Source organism: Rhinatrema bivittatum, chromosome 2 (genome assembly GCF_901001135.1).
Source record: "Rhinatrema bivittatum chromosome 2, aRhiBiv1.1, whole genome shotgun sequence".
In the NCBI taxonomy this organism is placed as follows: domain Eukaryota; kingdom Metazoa; phylum Chordata; class Amphibia; order Gymnophiona; family Rhinatrematidae; genus Rhinatrema; species Rhinatrema bivittatum.
Window position 1 is genome coordinate 544,666,791 of NC_042616.1, and position 18,969 is coordinate 544,685,759.

General features: G+C 43.8%; 1 protein-coding gene across 1 annotated transcript in view; it reads right to left on the reverse strand.

Moving 5' to 3' along the window:
* Window positions 1–3,802: 3,802 nt before the first annotated feature.
* Window positions 3,803–18,969, reverse strand: part of LOC115085175 (uncharacterized protein C18orf63-like) — a 195,792-nt gene continuing 180,625 nt past the window's right edge. The window contains exon 9 of the mRNA XM_029590877.1: window positions 3,803–5,930. Within this exon, the coding sequence (XP_029446737.1) occupies window positions 5,808–5,930 (123 nt within the window). The 3' untranslated portion in view covers window positions 3,803–5,807. The remainder of the gene's footprint in view (window positions 5,931–18,969) is intronic.

An 18,969-nucleotide genomic window follows, 5' to 3' on the forward strand; every position in this document is an offset into this window, starting at 1 on the left:
ACCACCAGAGATGGCAGTAGTGAGCTGGAATGCCCAGCTGGGCTGCAGTCCCTCAGATACTGGAACAGTGATCCCTGGAGGCTGAGCTGAAGAGAGACTGAGAATATAGTGAGTAGGCAGGGTATGCAGATGGTAACACTCACACAACGTCCCAATGAAGCCCAGGAGCTGGAAAGAATAGGCCCTCGAGGAGTGAGTACCTGGTTCCAGGGAAAGCTCAGAGAGAAAGATGGTAAGTCACTGATGTAGCTGATATAGTTGGTAGTGATGACTTCCAGGCAGAAGAGTATACGAAGCAAGTCTGGGATCAGGGCCCTCAAGGAGCGAGTACCGGTTCCAGACTGTTGCCTGAAAAACAAAGAGAGAGTGAGGCCCCCAAGGAGCGGGTACCTCTGGTAAGTCCGAGGAGGCAGAGTAGCTTAGGTAGCGAAACCCTTGCTAACTCGATGTGTTAGCAAATTCCAAGACCTTAAATATCCGACGCGGGTGATGTCATCTTCGAGGGACGCCCCCGAGGTTCGTGCCAATGCCAGTACTTCAATCGGGGTCGCGCTGTGCGCACACCCCTAGGCCTCCAGGAAACATGGCGGTTGCAGCGTCGAGACGGTCTGGGAACGCCAGAGGACAAGTGGCCGGAGAATGCCGCGGCAGCCAATCTTCCCGCGCACAGAGGAGGCGGCGCCAGAGAGGTAAGGAGGGCGGAGATAGGGCATCGGGCACTGATGGACACAACAAGGATAACAGAAAAGTTATCTAAGTGGCCAAACTGAAATTTTAAAACTTTTATCCTGCTATATTCTAGCTGAATAATGAGTTATCCAGCTAGAATATAGCCAGATATGTCGAGGGCATTCCTGCGGTGGCAATAGATATTTCTGGGAGGAGCAGAGTTAGCTGGTTAGGTTAATTGGCTAACTCTAGCCACGCTATACGGGAAGTCTAAAGTTAGCAGGATATACCTATCTGGCTAACTTTAAGATAACTGGGTATATTCAGTGGCATTGTCGTGCCACTGAATATCCCAGTTAAGTTAGTCAGATAAGTATATATGGCTAACTTAACTAGCCTCTCAGCAGCTGAATATCGATCCCTTAAAGTGTAACTAGTTTTGCATTCCTCATTGCAGCTTATAAATATTGCCTAACAGATACCCTGGCTTATCAAATATTTGTTCAATATTTGTTCTTCTTAAAAGGCAAAAGATCTGCCTGGCTAGACCCCAAAAGTCCATCCCTACAGATATCCTTTTTTCAGCATTCCAGCAATAGCTTACCTACCCATTCTTATTTATCTTTTAAATACATTTAATAAAAACTAGCAAACTACAGTGGTTATATCTTCTGCAGCACCATCGTGGCTCAGAATTTAAGGAAATCAACATGCCAACTGAGCTGTAAAGCCAACAAGCTGCGTGTGCACCCTGCTGGTTTACTCTTCAAAGTCCATTCTAACATATATTTATTAACAAATTCTAAAATGGAATTAAAAGGCAAGACAACATTATGATAATGGATTTAGTGACCTAAACAAGGAAGCAATTTTCTTTAACCCCTCCCCTCTCGTCCCATCAAAGAGAACCAATAAAATCAGTCTTTAAATATATATAGTGTAACTCATATTTCATAAAAATACAGATACTTTTCCCCTTACCAAATGATATACATGGACTATCCTTGATCTTTTTCCACAAGAAAGCCAAGGAGCGATAAAGGTAGAAAGCACAAGATCAGCATAAAGGATGTGCTAGCCGCAAGAGTTTTGAATAGTGCAAGAGCTGGCACCCGAGGAGGAACAGCAGAATGGGCTCCCCCTTCTGCTTCTGATGGGGAGACTGCCTGGGTTTTGTGTTTGTGAGTGAATGGGAGCCTGCCTGGATGTGTTTGTGTGAATGGGAGCCTGCCTGGGTATGTTTGCAAATGGGAGCCTGTCGTAGGGTGAGGTGGGTTGGGGTATGAATGGGAGCCTACCTGGGGGGGAGGTGTGAATGGGAGTCTGGGTGTGTATGTATGTATGTGTATGAGAGAGAATATGTGGAAATGGAGGGGTGTGTGTGTGTGTGTGTGAGAGAGAGAGAGAGCTTGTGAGTGTAAGAGCCAGTATGTAAGAGAGAGCGAGAGCATGTGGGAATGAGACCCTGTGTGTGAGTGTGAGGGAGTGAATGTATGTGGGAGTGGCAGCCTACTTGTGAGAGTAAGAGCCTCTGTGTGTCTGTGAGAGCCTGCATGTGAGAGAGAACATGTGTAAGAGTGAGAGCTTGTGTGTATGTGAGAGGGAATAGGAGCCTGCATGTGAGAAACAACATGTAAGAGTGAGAGCCTGTGTGTGTGTAGTGGGGGGGGGGGGGAAGGGGGGGACGTGACACAGTGAAAGCCTGCATGGGTCTGAGAGAGCATATGAGAGTGGAAGCCTGATTGAGTATGTGGGTGAGAGTGCACATGTGAAAGTGAGTCTGTGTGTGTATGTGTGTGTGTATGAAGGAGGAAGGAGGAAGGAAAGAAGACAAGAAGAGAGAGAAGAAACAGAAAGAATAAAAAAGACCCTGATAAAGGAATTAGGAAAAGACAGCCAAGGGGTACAAAGAGACTGGGACCAACCGATTAGAAAAATAAGATCAAGCAAGAAAGGTAAAAAAAATTATTTGGGAATGTGCATTTCTTATATATTTATATTTTGCAGTTTCTTTAGTATTCCGGTGTTCACAGAGTCTGGTTTCTCAGGCTTTCCATTTCAGTTGTATCTGCATATTTGTTTCTAATTTGTATTCCTTTATTCTGTATTAGGTAAGGATCTGTCTGTGTTGCACATGTATGACAGAAGTGCAGTATTTTGGCTAGTGTGCAGTTTCTTTGTAGGGATTTGTAGTTCAGCTTGTTCTGTTTTCTCACTAGATGGTGTATTAGTGTTCTAGGGTTAGGTGTAATTTTTGCCATTGCTGCCTTTTTGTAGATAAGGTTGCTGCTATTTGAGACCTGAGAGTTACTGCTGTTATGGTATAGTATGGCAAGGTTCTAAGCATTGTTAGATTTGGTTTTTTTTGTTTTGTAGGGTTTTGTCTTACTTCACAAAATGTTTGGTACTGGAGAGAGTTTGTTTTGCTGTTACTGAGGTGGCATCAGAATTTGAATATGTTGTTTTGCATGTCCTAGCTCTGTTCTGCACCTGTTGCAAATCTTAAGTTTTTACGATGATTATGATTATTGCTGTTTTATTGTAGTTATGATATTCTCTGCATTTTTGAAGAGGATTCATAAAAATACATTGATATTTGTTTTATTATGTGATGTGATCTAATGTTTCTGTTATGTATTTGTTTACGTTTTACATCATGTGTATTTATAAATTGTTAAAAATATAAAATAAATGAATACAGATTAATAAGGTATTATTTTGCTAGTAAGTATTTTAAATAATAGAATTAAAATATTTTAAAGCATCATTCATGATGAAACTACTTAGAAATCCATTGTCAGGTGCCTCTGATGCATTATTTATCGATTAAAAGTACAATGAATAGGAACTAGATCTATATGTCAACTGTTAACCTTGGGCCCCCCCCCCCAAAAAAAAAAATCATTTCTGACTATGCAACTGGCTTGCTGTATATAGGTTTATGGAACTATTGCTTTTCTGTCAATTTTCATCTACAACTGAACAACTTATCTTTACACATGACAACCGATCAACAATTTACATAAGAAATACATTAAAGCATTAAAATATGAGCACATATTTATATAGGAAAACCCCATGACTCACAAAGACTAGAAAAATCTAGTGAAAATTTCACATTTCATTTATTAAACATGAGTACAACCAATTAAAATGTATGAACCCTTAAAATTCAAAATTAGATCAGTTCATTTTTGCTCTCTATGAGTCTATGTCACTTTACTTTGTATTTATTAATCATAATGATTTAAAAAAGCATATTACAAATTCAAAATTTCATTAGTATAAAAATAATAAAACTTCAACCAAACAAAAACAACACATCCCACCCTCCTAAGACAAATTTAAATCACAAATTAGAATGAGGGAGGCCAACTTTGGTCCTGGAAAGTGAAAAAAAGGCCAGGTTTTCAAGCTATCCACATTGAATATGCATGAGATAGATCTGTATGCACTGCCTCCATTATATGTAAAATCCATCTCATGCATATTCATTGTGGAAAGCCTGAAAACCAGGCTTGTTTGTGGCTCTCGAACTTTGGAGTTGAACACCCCTGACCTAGAATCTCTTTAACAGAAAAATATAAATCACTCCAGTTTAAACAGCCACATAAATAACCTCACAAACAATATCAAATCTTGGAATTATAAATTAATAATATATGTATTCATCTCCAAGGACATTCTAGCTTATGCAATGTAAACCCTCTGACCCGATGGCATATATATTTTTATTAACAATTCCAAAAAGTCAAAAAAGTACTGTCTATGGATATAGTTTTTTAGACATTTAAAATCAGTTATTACAATTTAAAATAATTATACATAAAAAATCCTTTGCTTCAACATAGGTATGGTAAATGTTTAAATATGAACTTCCCCTCCAATCATACTGAAAACACTCAAATCAGGTATCCTGACCAATATAAATGTTCATGATACTCACTCACAGATGATATGGAATCACAAAAAAGTATGAATGTAAGCAATCAATATCAACACTAAGGCAGGCAGGGAGGAAATACTGGATTTGTTGCCTGCAGAACATTGAAGGTCTATGATTGAAACCCACAATGTTGCCTTTATGATACTTGAGTGGAGTCAAAAGGTTTGTGGACTAGCAAAATAAAATTCAGTGCCTGATAAAAGTGCTCCCAGTCTCCAGTTTATACCACCTAAATTCTTAAATGCCTGCATGAAAATCATGTTTTATGGACATAATAATTCAAGGCCATATTGTCAGACTTGAGATTTGGCATTCATCACCTGTAATCATAATTGTATGTGATGCCTTAGCATGTGTGTAAATATTCATGAATACTATCATGGTTCTGTATATCTTGTTTAAATGTTTACAGTATGACTTGAAAGAAAGTGGGGAGCTCACTTTTCAGATTTTTCTTACTTAGGCTGATGCAGGCTATTGAGAACATAAATGCATGTTGGGGTAACTGTGTGTATGGTTTATTTAAAATACTTTTGTGTATGTGTGTGCATATGTGATTAGACTAGTTATGCACAGTTGCTTAATAAATTCATTTTGATGTGTTCATTATTTTTTCCCAGTTTCTGTGAATCACATTGAACAAGATCAACCTTGGCCTTTGTTTCTCAACTTGCAGTTTTCACTTGCTTTTAAATACTTCTCAACAGCTACACAAAAGGTTCTTAATACCAATCCTTGAGATCTTCAAACAGGTCTAATTTTCAGGAGAAACAAATTATGCAAATAAATCTGTTTCTTATATCAAATACAATATATGCATATATATCTCATGAATATTCATTGTGGATATTCTGAAAACCAGATCCATTTTTGAGCCATTAAGAACAGAGTTGACTATCTTGAGTTAGACATTCAACAGCTAATCTTCTCAGCACATATTAAGAGTTAATATGGAACTTCCTTCACTGATAATGAATAGTAATAATGACATAAGAGAACAGCTATACAGAACAGAACTTAAAAAAATATGCAAGTGAAATGTAACTTTTTCTTCAACACAGCTAACAACAAATTCTTATACAAATTTTGGTAAAGATAAATGCTATTGAAATCTTACACTAGATGTTCTTTTATTTCTTTTGCATTAACATTCCAAATTATATGAGCCACAGTGCTTATACTCAGATGATATTTAAGATTCACTAATGAACTGCATAATTTTAGAGACAAGCTCTTCTTTCTTATCTCTTGATTTCACGTAAATGCCATGCTGCTTTAGCCAGATTTGAAGAGTTGTATTATTCAACTTTGATAACTGTAAAATAATAATACAATTTTCTTAACAGTATTATACTATAAAAACAGAAAACACAATCAAATATAACTAGCATATCAGCAACTGTAAGTCAAAATCGATGCTGAAATGAGCTTTGGTGCAGTATGCGAAATATCAGTGTTTCATGTCATCAGTGACTCAGTTTTACAATTTACGAATGCTTATTCTCAATACATTCAGTAACCCAACATTAATACAACAAATTTCCTTTTTTGAATTTTATTCCTGACAATAACAGCTCATCTAGGAGAGAAACTTGGCTACACTAAGAAAAAAAATATCTTAGTATGAAAGAATATGTAGCAGGCAAAAATAAACTGCACATAACTGCACATGGTAGGTTTGGGATAAAAAGGAAAGCTTCTGAGAAGAGAAGATAAAACAGGAACTTAAGAAGTTACCATATTGGGTCAGACCTAGAGTTCATCAAGCTCAGTATCCTGTTTCCAACAGTAGCCAAACCAGGTTACAAGTACCTGGGAAGTACCCAAACATTAAATAGATCCCATGCTACTAATGACAGTAGTAGCAGTAGCTTTTCCCTGAGTCAAATTGATTAATAGCAGTTAATGGACTTCTCCTCCAGGTACTTATCCAAACCTTTTTTAAACCCAGTTACAACTGCCTTAACCATACCTCTGGCAACAAATTCCAGAGTTTAATTGTACACTGAGTGAAAAAGAATTTTCTCTGATTTGTTTTAAATGTGCTACTTGTTAACTTCATGGAGTGCCCCTAGTCCTTCTATTATTTGAAAGAGTAAATAATCAATTCACATTTAACCAGCCTAGTCCTCTCATGATTTTATAGACCTCTATCATATCCCCCCTCAGCTGTCTCTTCTCCAAGCTGAACAGCTGGGGCTCTCCAGATAATAAACTGAGGATATAACACCAAGGTTTGCATAATATACTAGTGATTACAGCAAAACCTAAGAATCATAGTTGCTAAGGGTTTTCATTGTACAATAAATTATTAAAATGTTTATCTTATTTAATAACATCTTTAAGGGAAGTGAAGACTGGTGAAAGAAAACAGAAAAATCCTTAAAAACTAACTAGGTAATTTAAAAAGGAATGCGCATGCACCCATAAACATGCGTATCAGCGCACAAGTGGAAATATGCTGCAATTTTATATCATGTGCGAAAGTACTTGCGTATCATTTAAAATTCCAGACCAAGCAGTCTACCAGCTGTGAGTCCGGTGGGCCAGGAGAATAATATTAACCCCTTACGGATATATATTACAACCTGAATGGGTGTAAATTTATTAGAATAATCTTTTTAATCGACTTCTCTACTATGAGCATAGGGGGTTGGGGGCCACTTTCACATTCAACATGAGACCTACGGAAAGAACAGTGGTCTCTAGTGAAGATTTGCTGGCCGTCGGAGTGACCTGTTAGGTTGAGAAAACGTTGCCCAAATCTCTTCTTGGAGTGAGTGTCCTCACTCCGACAGCCAGCAAATCTTCACTAGAGACCACTGTTCTTTCCGTAGGTCTCATGTTGAATGTGAAAGTGGCCCCCAACCCCCTACGCTCATACCTAATCCCCACCTCGAGTTACTAGGTGGCCCTCCCATAGGGATACAAATACCTGTCTAGGGCATAGGCACTATAGGAAGGTGCGCGCTCTCTCTCTCTCTCTCTCTCTCTCTCTCTCTCTCTCTCTCTCTCTCTCTCTCTCTCTCTCTCTCTCACTGAAACTGGGAATATCGTGAACTGCGATAACCCGTTAGGAGCCGCGCTACCACTGCGGCCATTTTGCCACACATGATCATTTTACATAAACTCCGCCCCAACTCCACCCCCTGAATACTAAATTAAGAATTTGCATTCGCAAATCGCGTTAACGGCTGTTAGCGCGATTTGCGAATTTATCTCCCGCGGTAACTCCTTGGAAAATGAGGCCCTTAGTAGACTTCCCCATGATGATGTTTTCTAAGTTTCTACTCTTCCGGATACCAATGGACGTAAGAATATTAGTCCGGTCTATGGAGAGTATGTATTTAGGTACATAATGTACTACAATAAGAACATAGGAAAATGCCATGCTGGGTCAGACCAAGGGTCCATCAAGCCCAGCATCCTGTTTCCAACAGTGGCCAATCCAGGCCATAAGAACCTGGCAAGTACCCAAAAACTAAGTCTATTCCATGTTACTGTTGCTAGTAATAGCAGTGGCTATTTTCTAAGTCAATTTAATTAATAGCAGGTAATGGACTTCTCCAAGAACTTATCCAATCCATTTTTAAACACAGCTAGACTAACTGCACTAAACACATCCTCTGGCAATAAATTCCAGAGTTTAATTATGCATTGAGTGAAAAAGAATTTTCTCTGATTTGTTTTAAATGTGCTACTTGTTAACTTCATGGAGTGTCCCTAGTCCTTCTATTATTTGAAAGAGTAAATAATCAATTCACATTTAACCATTCTCCGATTAGTTTTAAATATGCCACATGCTAACTTCATAGAGTGCCCCCTAGTCTTTCTATTATCCGAAAGAGTGGTTCAACACTTGATCTGAATTGGCCTATTTTCTGTCTGTATTATGGTGTTATCAAAAAAATGTAATAAACATATTAAAAAAAAAACCCCTTCCCACACGTATGTGTGCGCGTAATCTTAAGAAGCAACTCGAGTAAATGTCCTGCTTGTATTTGTGCTAGGGCTTTAGTGGCTTTTACGTGGGTATGCAAGCAGATTTTAAAACATGCTCACGAAAAGGAAAAATCAATTTTTCCAATTAGTCCACCAATTTGGCCAGTTAATATTGAGGTCTACAAGACCCCTCTGGTTCTTTATTGTTGTGGAAGTGGACTCTTGGGCCGAGGTGAGGTTGATGCTACCACAGGGAAGAGCCCTGCAGGTCATCATCATCGGCAAGTGGAGTTGGGTGGATCAGAGACCGAACATGACCTTCACCAATACCAGCCCTCAGTCCCCTTAGATTGAGCCCATGGGTGCCAGGGCTGGCAGGCGGCAGACAGCAGAGATGAGAGCAGACAGAGGTCAGGGGCAGGCAGCAATCAACAGGACAAGGAGCGGGCAGAGGTCACAAGGCAGGCGGAAGTCCAACATGGTCGAAAAGAGTCCTTAGTCAAGCCAGGAATCCAAATGAAGACGAAGCCGGGGATCCAAGCCAAGGTCAAGCTGAGGAGTGAAATCGGGGAAGAAGTCAATGCGAAACAGCAGGAAGACACCGAAGACAGACGAGAAACAACAAGACGAGAACGCAGGAAGTCCAAAGAAGCAGGAAGGAACCAGGAACATGAAGACATGGCAATGGAACAGAAGCAGGATCAGGAACCAGGAACAACATGGCAAACAGCTAATCTGAGAAGTTTGACCTATGCTGAAGTGTCTGAAGAGAATCCAGATATGCCTTATATACCCTGGGAGCTGTGATATCGTCAGAAGGCATTTCTTGTGGGCTTCCCACCACTGGCCCTTTAAGGGCACTCAGATGGCATGTGTGTGTCTAGGGAAGGCCCGAGGCACATCATGGAGAAGGGCTGCCTGTAGCAGCAGGAACAGCCACAACAATGGTGGCGCCTGGCAGGCTGGAAGCCTGGGAACAGGGATCCTCCTGACTCTGGGAAGTGCCACATTGGGTTGGGATCTGACCATGCTTCTAGTGTGACGCAACGCGCAGGAAGCAGCCCCCTGAGCCGAGACACGGCACACCCATGCGAACTGCCAGTGGGTGAGTGCAGTGGTCCACAGGCATAGATCTCAGGCTGCCAAGCATATCATTCATCCAGTAAGCCCCCCCACTTGACCCCGAACCTTCACACTATGCTGAATGCCCTAAAACTTGAGAACTCTAGACTTGCTCCTCATCAGGACCTGTGGTAAAGTTACGTGGATAACAGGAGGACATGTGCCATGGCCAGCTTTTTTAACATTCAGAGTTATGCGTGTAAATCTTAACACTGCCTCGAAATGCCCATGCCCCTCTCCTTTTCCACCCCCTTATACTTGACGTGCGCATGGGTGCGAACACGCGTACTTTGTGGCTTCTTAAAATTTGTATTGCTCACACGCAGCCCACATATGCATTAGGGATGTGCAGAGGGATCGCATACGTTACATTCGGTATTCGTATTCGTCGGGGGGGGGGGCAGATATGTTGCATTCGGCAAGGGGGGCCCCTGATCCGTTCATGCATTCCATTCTTATTCGTTTCCCTGTTAAAATTTAATTAACTACACCCCCCACCCTCCTGACCCCCCCAAGACTTGCCAAAACTCCCTGGTGGTCCAGTGGGGGTCCGGGAGCCATCTACTGCACTCATGCCATTGGCTGCCAGTATTCAAAATGGCGCTGATAGCCTTTGCCCTTACTATGTCACAAGGCTACCGGTGCCATTGGTCGGCCCACTGTCGCATGGTAGGAGCAATGGACAGCCGGTGCCATCTTGTGCTCCTACCATGCGACAGGGGCCGACCAATGGCACTGGTAGCACTTGGGCCGTCGGCTGTCAGTAATCAAAATGGCGCCGACGGCCCTTTGCCCTTACTATGTCATAGGGGCTACCGCTGCCATTGGTCGGCCCCAGTAACATAGTAAGGGCAAAGGGCCGTCGGCGCCATTTTGATTACTGGCAGCTGATGGCCCAAGTGCAGAAGATTTCTCCCGGACCCCTGCTGGACCACCAGGGACTTTTGGCAGGTCTTGGGGTGGGTCAGGAGGGTGGGGAGTTGTATATAATTAATTTGGCAGGTCTTGGGGGGGGGTCAGGAGGGTGGGGGGTTGTTAATTATTTTAAAGGGTTGGGATAGGGTTTTTTTTTGGGGGGGGGGGGTTCCCACAGAAAGAGAAAGATAAAAGTTTTCTGATCTGGGGAGTGGTCTGAAATGGCCCTCCCCAGACCCGAAAACAAAATGGGGACAAAAAAAAATGTTATGCACTCCCCTAATTTGCTCCTTAAGATGCACAGACGCCCGGGGACAGAGCCAGTTTAGCACAAAAATTTTTTTTTTAATTTTCCCCCTCTGAATCCTAGGTGCGTCTTTTGGAGCGAAAAATACGGTAAATGGCACCTAGCATGCAAAACAAAAGCACCACACACAATATTTTCCAAAATATAACTTTTTGTTTTCAACACATAATAAAACAAATATATAACAATACCTTTGTAACTGGGGGAGGGAAAGGAAGCAATAGGGAGTCAAGTATTTACATAAAAAATGACCCCAGAAACCTGAGGAGGAGAGATTCTGGTGGGCTTAAGAGTGATAGGTGCAGAGCTACCAGTTTAAGAGCAGTTGTTAGCAGCTCCTGAATGGTATTCATGCACTCTACCTGTGCAGTCAGCCCCCTGAGGTCAGCATGCATACTGGATACATTTAGGCATAGTCACCCCAGGGCTGCACTCTCAGCTTCATGACAGCTGAGTTCTGTCAGAGGAGCAGGTATTCTAGCACAAAGCCAGACTCAGGAGCTTGGGTGCCTCCAACATGTCAGTGCCAACCTGTGGCATAGCATGCTAGCCTTCCTCCTCCTCCAAAAGAAGTTCCTAAGGACATTTGTCTGAGGCAAAAGGGGTTGTGGCCCTATGGGAATGGAGGGGGAGGGGACGACTGAAAGAGATGCTGGCTGTGAACTGGCTAGTGGCTCCTGCTACAGCGGGGCCAGGGAATGGGGAAGAGATCCTGATTTGATTTCTGAGAGAGGCTAGGGGGGTATTGTGGGACTGACTGAGGACTGGCTGTTGGTGTTGGCGTTGCTAGTGCAGCAGCAGGAGGGGCCTGGTCCTCCTCCTCCTCCAAGCTGTTGGTATCTGTGAAAAGATAAAGATATGTGGGTTACATGACCAGGTGGCTTGAACCGAACCACTGAAAGAAGAAGAGAACGAGAAGAAAGTAAGGACCGCGCCGATACTCTGTGCCGCCCACTAACCCTCCCTGCGCCCCGAGCCACCTATCAGGCTTATGAGCCGCGTCCAGCTGATGCCTGGGAGGCCGGCCCTTGCTGCCCTTTTAAATTTGGGTTTACTTCTGCAGCGCGTCCTTTTGAGCTGCTGTCTTTGCTGCCGTCGCCGCCGAACAAAGGCCTGCCACCCTCCGGCCCTCCCCCCAACCACGCGCTGCCGACCCATGCCGTCCCAGACCCTCCGGAAGAAAAGGAACACGACCAGAAGGAAAGAGAGGGAGAAGCGCCGTGGGGAGAGAGAGAAACACCGCATGGGAAAGAGGAAATAGAAAGAAAATAAAACAAAGGACCCCGCCAAGAAAAACAAAAACAAAGAAAAGCCGCCAACACCGAACCACTGAAAGAAGAAAAGAGAGAGAAGAAAGTAAGGACCGCACCGATGCTCTGCGCCGTCCACTAACCCTCCCTGCGCCCTGAGCCACCTATCAGGCTTAGGAGCCGCATCCAGATGATGCCTGGGAGGCCGGCCCTTGCTGCCCTTTTAAATTTGGGCTTACTTCTGCGGCGCCGCGCACCAGGCATTGCGCGCACGAAGGAGCGCGACCTAAGGGGCCTGCCCCTTAGTGCGCCCCTCCGTGTGTCCCCACTTGGGTCCCCTCAACACCATCTCAAATTTTTCCACTGCAACGGACACTCCCCGCAAATCCTCGCAATCCAACCTGTTCCAGAAACCACTGTCCACCACCTTTCTTCAACTATGACACCTAAGGATCACCAAATATCTTAACTCCACCCTGCCAAGGACTCACACCTCCTCTACTGCTTCCTTTCCTTCTAGGATCTGCCCCTTCGTGCGCCCTTCCTAGAAATTTCAGGACAGCAACTTGACCATTCCACCATCCGGCCTCTTGGCCACATGCAATGTGCATAACACTGACTTAACAATAGCGCCTTGAATACTCGTCTGGTGTTACTGCCTTTTAACCTTGTTAACTCTGTATCCTGGCTATTTGATTACTGCCTACTTTAGCCCATATAGCTGCCTTTTCATCCATTTATTTCTATATCTAGCGTCATTGTACTAGCTGCGCTTTAGTGTATCCTCGTCTCTCCCCGCCTTGATTTCACCCATCCCTACTCACTGCCGCAGTCGTCGCCGCCCCGCACTGCGTAAACCCCTCCCAATATGCCCTCACCCGTCCAACCATCGTAAATCACTAGTGCCCATCATGGTCTCACCTCTCACACAATTTCTGGGTCTAACCACACTAGCCATTTCCTTTTTAATGCTCAATCCATCCAGAAAAAAGGATCTATACTATACGACCTGCTTACGGACTCCAACTCCGACATATGTGCCATCACGGAATCCTGGTTAAAGAACACAGACCATGTATTCCTAAATCAGCTCCCGACTAAGACCTATGACATCCTCTCTGTCCCAAGGCCAAAAAAGAGAGGTGGAGGGCTACTCCTGGTGGCCAAAAAAAGCCTCAGTCTTAAACTCCAAACCTCCCATCCCCCTCCTAAACTGGAAATTGCGCTGTTTAAATCCAAATCCTTGCAGGTCTGCCTTGTCTATGCCCCCCCAGGTCTAATTGAGCATGATCCCTCCCCCATCATTGAATACTTTACTGTTAATATCAAAGCAGAACTCCCTACTATTATACTAGGAGATTTCAATCTCCATGTGGATGTCCGCTTCACCACTCCTGCCTGAGAGATTTTACTGGACACCCTTAAAGCCCTGGGCTTTAATCAAATTATCACCGAACCCACACACAAAACAGGTCATACCCTTGACCTCATCTTTGTTAATTCACAAATAACAACATCTAATCCCCCTGTAGTCACCCCTATGTGCTGACTGCTCTTCCTCCTCCTCGTTATCACATTCATCTCTCCCCTGCTGCACATTTGTGGAGGCTAAGACAGGACTAACTGATTCTACTGAAGATTCGTCAGCTATTACTTCTTCCGTTTCTGATGAGAATCCCACACAAGAAGATTCTTCATCTGAATCAGAAGCAAACAGTGAATGCGCTACCTTGTCAACGCTAAGTGTTAGTCGAGACTTCTGTCCCCCTGCTGCATTTGGGTGTCTACATTTTGTCTGGCATGACTCTGCTTCCCCTTCCCTCACCTCCAAAACTACAGGGCCAGAAACAAGTGGTGGTGATGGTGATGTATCATGGTCAGATTTCATTTTTTTGGCATGGAACTGCCATCCCCTACAAAGAGTTTAGAGTGCGACAGTTGCCTTTTTAGCTCTACTGGTGGTGTTGCACTAGTGTCTTTTGAGGTGCCTCCTCTGCCAGTCCCAATCACTCGACTACATCTCTCTTTCCCTGACATTATGGATTTAATGCCCACTATCAAGGTGCCTGGCTGTGCACTAATGTGTGTGGTGTGTACCCAGAGACGCTGCTTGCTTGTAAGCACAAAAGAGGCACACTCCCTGGGCACTTGACCGCACAGACCCACTCAATAATAAGGTTCAGTCTGTTAAAAATGCCCACTGTCCACTATCATGGTGCCTGGCTGTGCACTAATGTGTGTGGCGTGCACACAGAAGTTGCTTGCTTGTAAGCACAAAAGAGGCAGACTCCCTGGGCACTTGACTGCACAGACCCACTCAATAATAAGGTTCAGTCTGTTAAAAATGCCCACTGTCCACTATCACGGTGCCTGGCTGTGCACTAGTGTGTGTGGTGTGTACACAGAGACGCTGCTTGCTTGTAAGCACAAAAGAGGCACACTCCCTGGGCACTTGACCGCACAGACCCACTCAATAATAAGGTTCAGTCTGTTAAAAATGCCCACTGTCCACTATCACGGTGCCTGGCTGTGCACTAATGTGTGTGGCGTGCACGCAGAAGCTGCTTGCTTGTAAGCACAAAAGAGGCAGACTCCCTGGGCACTTGACTGCACAGACCCACTCAATAATAAGGTTCAGTCTGTTAAAAATGCCCACTGTCCACTATCACGGTGCCTGGCTGTGCACCAATGTGTGTGGTGTGTACACAGAGACGCTGCTTGCTTGTAAGCACAAAAGAGGCACACTCCCTGGGCACTTGACCGCACAGACCCACTCAATAATAAGGTTCAGTCTGTTAAAAATGCCCACTGTCCACTATCAAGGTGCCTGGCTGTGCACTAATGTGTGTGGTGTGTTCACAGAGACGCTGCTTGCTTGTAAACACAAAAGAGGCAGACTCCATGGGCACTTGACTGCACAGACCCAATCAATAATAAGGTTCAGTCTGTTAAAAATGCCCACTGTCCACTATCACGGTGCCTGGCTGTGCACTAATGTGTGTGGTGTGTACACAGAGATGCTGCTTGCTTGTAAGCACAAAAGAGGCAGACTCCCTGGGCACTTGACTGCACAGACCCAACCAAATAGTTAGGATCAGTCTGTTAAAAGTACCCACTGTCACAGTGCCTGGCTGTGCACTAATGTGTGTGGCGTGCCCACAGAAGCTGCTTGCTTGTAAGCACAAAAGAGGCAGACTCCCTGGGCACTTGACTGCACAGACCCAACCAAATAGTTAGGATCAGTCTGTTAAAAGTACCCACTGTCACAGTGCCTGGCTGTGCACTAATGTGTGTGGCGTGCCCACAGAAGCTGCTTGCTTGTAAGCACAAAAGAGGCAGACTCCCTGGGCACTTGACTGCACAGACCCAGCCTGTTTAACTGCCCAGTGAAGCCCAGTGCACTGAGAGACTAAGTAATTGGAATTAAAAAAAATCTGTTTAAAAAAGCAGGAATTTTTGTCACTCCAGAAAAATGGATGAAATTGAAAATAATATATCAGTAGTATAATGGGTACACGATCAATCAAACTGATTGACAGGTGAGATAAGGATGACAGCAGCCAATCAGCGTTCACTTCCGGTCTAAGCCCCGCCCACGCCCCGCCCACTCCCCATAGAAGTGAATGGGGGCGTAGCCACGCCCCCTCCCGCCTCCTCCCGCCCTCGACCACGCCCCCGGCCACACCCCTTCCGCCACAGGCCCCACCCCTTCCGCAGCCAATCAGTGTTCACTTCCGGTCTAAGCCCCGCCCACTCCCCATAGAAGTGAATGGGGGCGTAGCCACGCCCCCTCCCGCCTCATCCCGCCCTTGACCACGCCCCAAGACCCACCCCTTCCGCCCCAAGTCCCACCCCTTCTGCCCCGGCCCCACCCCTTCCGCCCTGGCCCCCGCCCCAGACCCCCGCCCAGACCCCATCGATGCTCCTCCCCTCCCAATAGAAGTGAATGGGGAGCCCCTCCCACCCCAAACCGCCCCCCCACGATGTCACGGATGACCCCGCCCACACCCCAACCCCAAGCCACACCCCCCTGTGACGTAGCGGGTATGACATCACCGGAAGTCCACCCCACACCGCCCCCCAAAAACACACCCCCTAAAACGTCATCAGAAAGGGTCCTGTCGCTTTTTTAATGATGTCAGTATTAATGGACTCTGGCTGTTTTTGATGATTTCACCGGAAGTACAATACAAAAGTCCCGAAATATGCGCTCCTAGAACCTCCTGATGCCTTTTAATGATGTCGGAGCCGGTAGTATGCTTTTAGGAGGCAGGAAAACTGCAGGAAATATGCTTTTTTTCTAGCCACTCTGTTTTTAAAAAACCAAACAAAATACAAGCTGATAGGAGGCAGAAAAACAGTGGCTCGTTCTGTTGACAAGGATTTGGTTTTTTTTTTAAAACAAGTGATTGAAGCTACCGGTGGTGAATTGTATGAACTGCAGGATCAAACTTTGCAAAAGACAGGTTTTTTTTTTTCCAAAAGACTAGGGACCGGGTAGTATAAAGGGTACGCTGTCACTCAAACCCCCAAGCCAAACCCCCCAGTGATGTCACCAGAAGCCCAAGCCCACCCCTCCAAGCCCTTGCTGTAGATAGGCATGCCCCAATAAAAAAAGTTACCAGCGAGCAGGCAGGAAACTGTGACTCATTCTGTACACAGAGACGGAGAATCCAATTACACCCCTTCCCTCCGCACCCTCTGCCTCAATCCGACCTTCCCCCAGACCTAAATCTGAGCAGAGGATAATTGAAAGCAGTGGGGGGTGTAGGTTTGCAATGGTGAAACACAAGGCTTTAGTTTTGTTTTAAAAAAAACAGACTTCTGTATTTTACAGCCATATAAAAAAACAAGAATGCACCAGCGGATCTTAAAGAAAATTTATAATGAGCCAGGAAATACCGGCAGTTTTGGCGGTATAACACCTCTTTTGCAGGCAGCTAAAGCATGTATGCCGTCTGTGACCAAGAAACAAGTGATTGATTGGCTTACAGAACAAGATGCTTATTCTTTACACAAACCTGCTAGGGTACGATTTAAAAGAAATAAAACCATAGTGTCAGATGTGGAGTTTTGTTTTAAAAAAACAGACTTCTGTATTCTCCCCCACAACCCTTCCCTCCTCCCCTCTCTGTTAGACACGCCCAAACTTGCAAGACCGGATATAGAAATAATCATGTGATAGTGATCACGTGAGAACAATCTTCAAGCAGAGTTGTTGTAATTGTTCCTGAAAATGGCCGTATATGAAACACCTAAGCGTCTTGAAATGAAAATCGTTCAACAGCCAAAACTAAAGAGGAGCCACAAGCGAAAGCGGAGGGCAGAAGAAGAAGGAGGAAGCACTGACCCAGATTTTGATGAACTTCCGTTGGGGCAAAAGCTTTTTGATTCGCAGGATCCAAACTTGATCAATGAAAATGCTTTAGATTCTGAAGATTTAGAGCTGCACAAAGCTGCTCTGGATGCCGAAGCAGATTATTTGTTGGAAAAGCTTGAGTGTAAGGTAAGAAAAAAAATCTCTTTCCTTCTAATGATGCATTTTAGGGGTGGCGTGTTTGGGAGCTATCTATAATAGAGAGTTTGTTTAGAAGAGGTTTTAATTTAATGTTTTACATTATGTTTTATAGGAAAATGAAGGATCTTTACAAACAGAAGAATATGGAGACACACCAGGTATCAAAATGAACTGTATTTGCTGCTTCTGTCCAAATATAAAAGAACCAGATACATGTGATCAAAAAAAAAACAACAATCCTGAAGATGTGCACGATTTCAGCTGGTGGAGCTATATAGGATTCCCAAAACCACCACCTGTGCATGGAGTTTTTCGAAAAACAACATTTAGATCGATCGTAAGGGTGGCTGTCTATAGTATTCTTAAAAAATGTCTGTCTGGCATACGGTATGAAAATTGCGAAGGCTGTGTTCTCGACGATCCGAGTCAGGATGATCATAGTTGCGTTTATTGGACTGCCTCTGACACACAGGAACAATTAAGGACCGCTTGTAACAGGTTGTGCCTAGAACGTGTTTTGAATCTTGTGGTACTAGCTGCATATAAACGAGGTGTATTAAGCCTAAACAATGACGATATGAATCTGATCATATATCTTATACACAGTGTGAAAACTGCTGAAAATCCTGTTCAAAAACTAAACAGTTTGCTTAAACCTACAGATGAGATTTTAATGATAAAATATATAAATGCCATCATCTATGGTAGAAAACACCAGTCCTTTTTTAAAAATGTATAATAAAGCAGTCTTTGTTTTTTCTTGTCTGTATTTCAGAAGTATGTATTGACAATGAAATACTTTGTAATATTTTAACAAATTTTACCATGTGTATAAATTAGTTAATAAAAACAACTAATAAATATATCAGAATTAACAAAATGTGTCAATTGTGCTTTAAGGTGATATGGAAGTTTTTAGGGGGATATCTTATGGTTTTATTAAGTCTCTTTGATATCAATGCACAGGCTGTAAAATGTTTGATACAGCAACTATTTCATTAACTAAGGAATGTATATTGCTATGAGCTATGTGTGTGTGTGGGGGGGGGGGGGGGGGGGGGGGGGAAGTTGTCTGGATCCAAGATCTGTAAATGGTTAATCTAATCAGAATGAGACAATGTTTGGAAGGGAAAAAAAAAGACCAGAATGACAAGACATTCAAGAGAGGCCGATTTTTATTTTGTAAAGTGCCCCAAGACCTAAGAGGGCTCTGGTAACACACTACCTTTCATGAACAAAAGGGGGGGATGTATATTGTAATGAGGTAGGTGCGGATAGCTGTCTGGGGCACATAATCTAA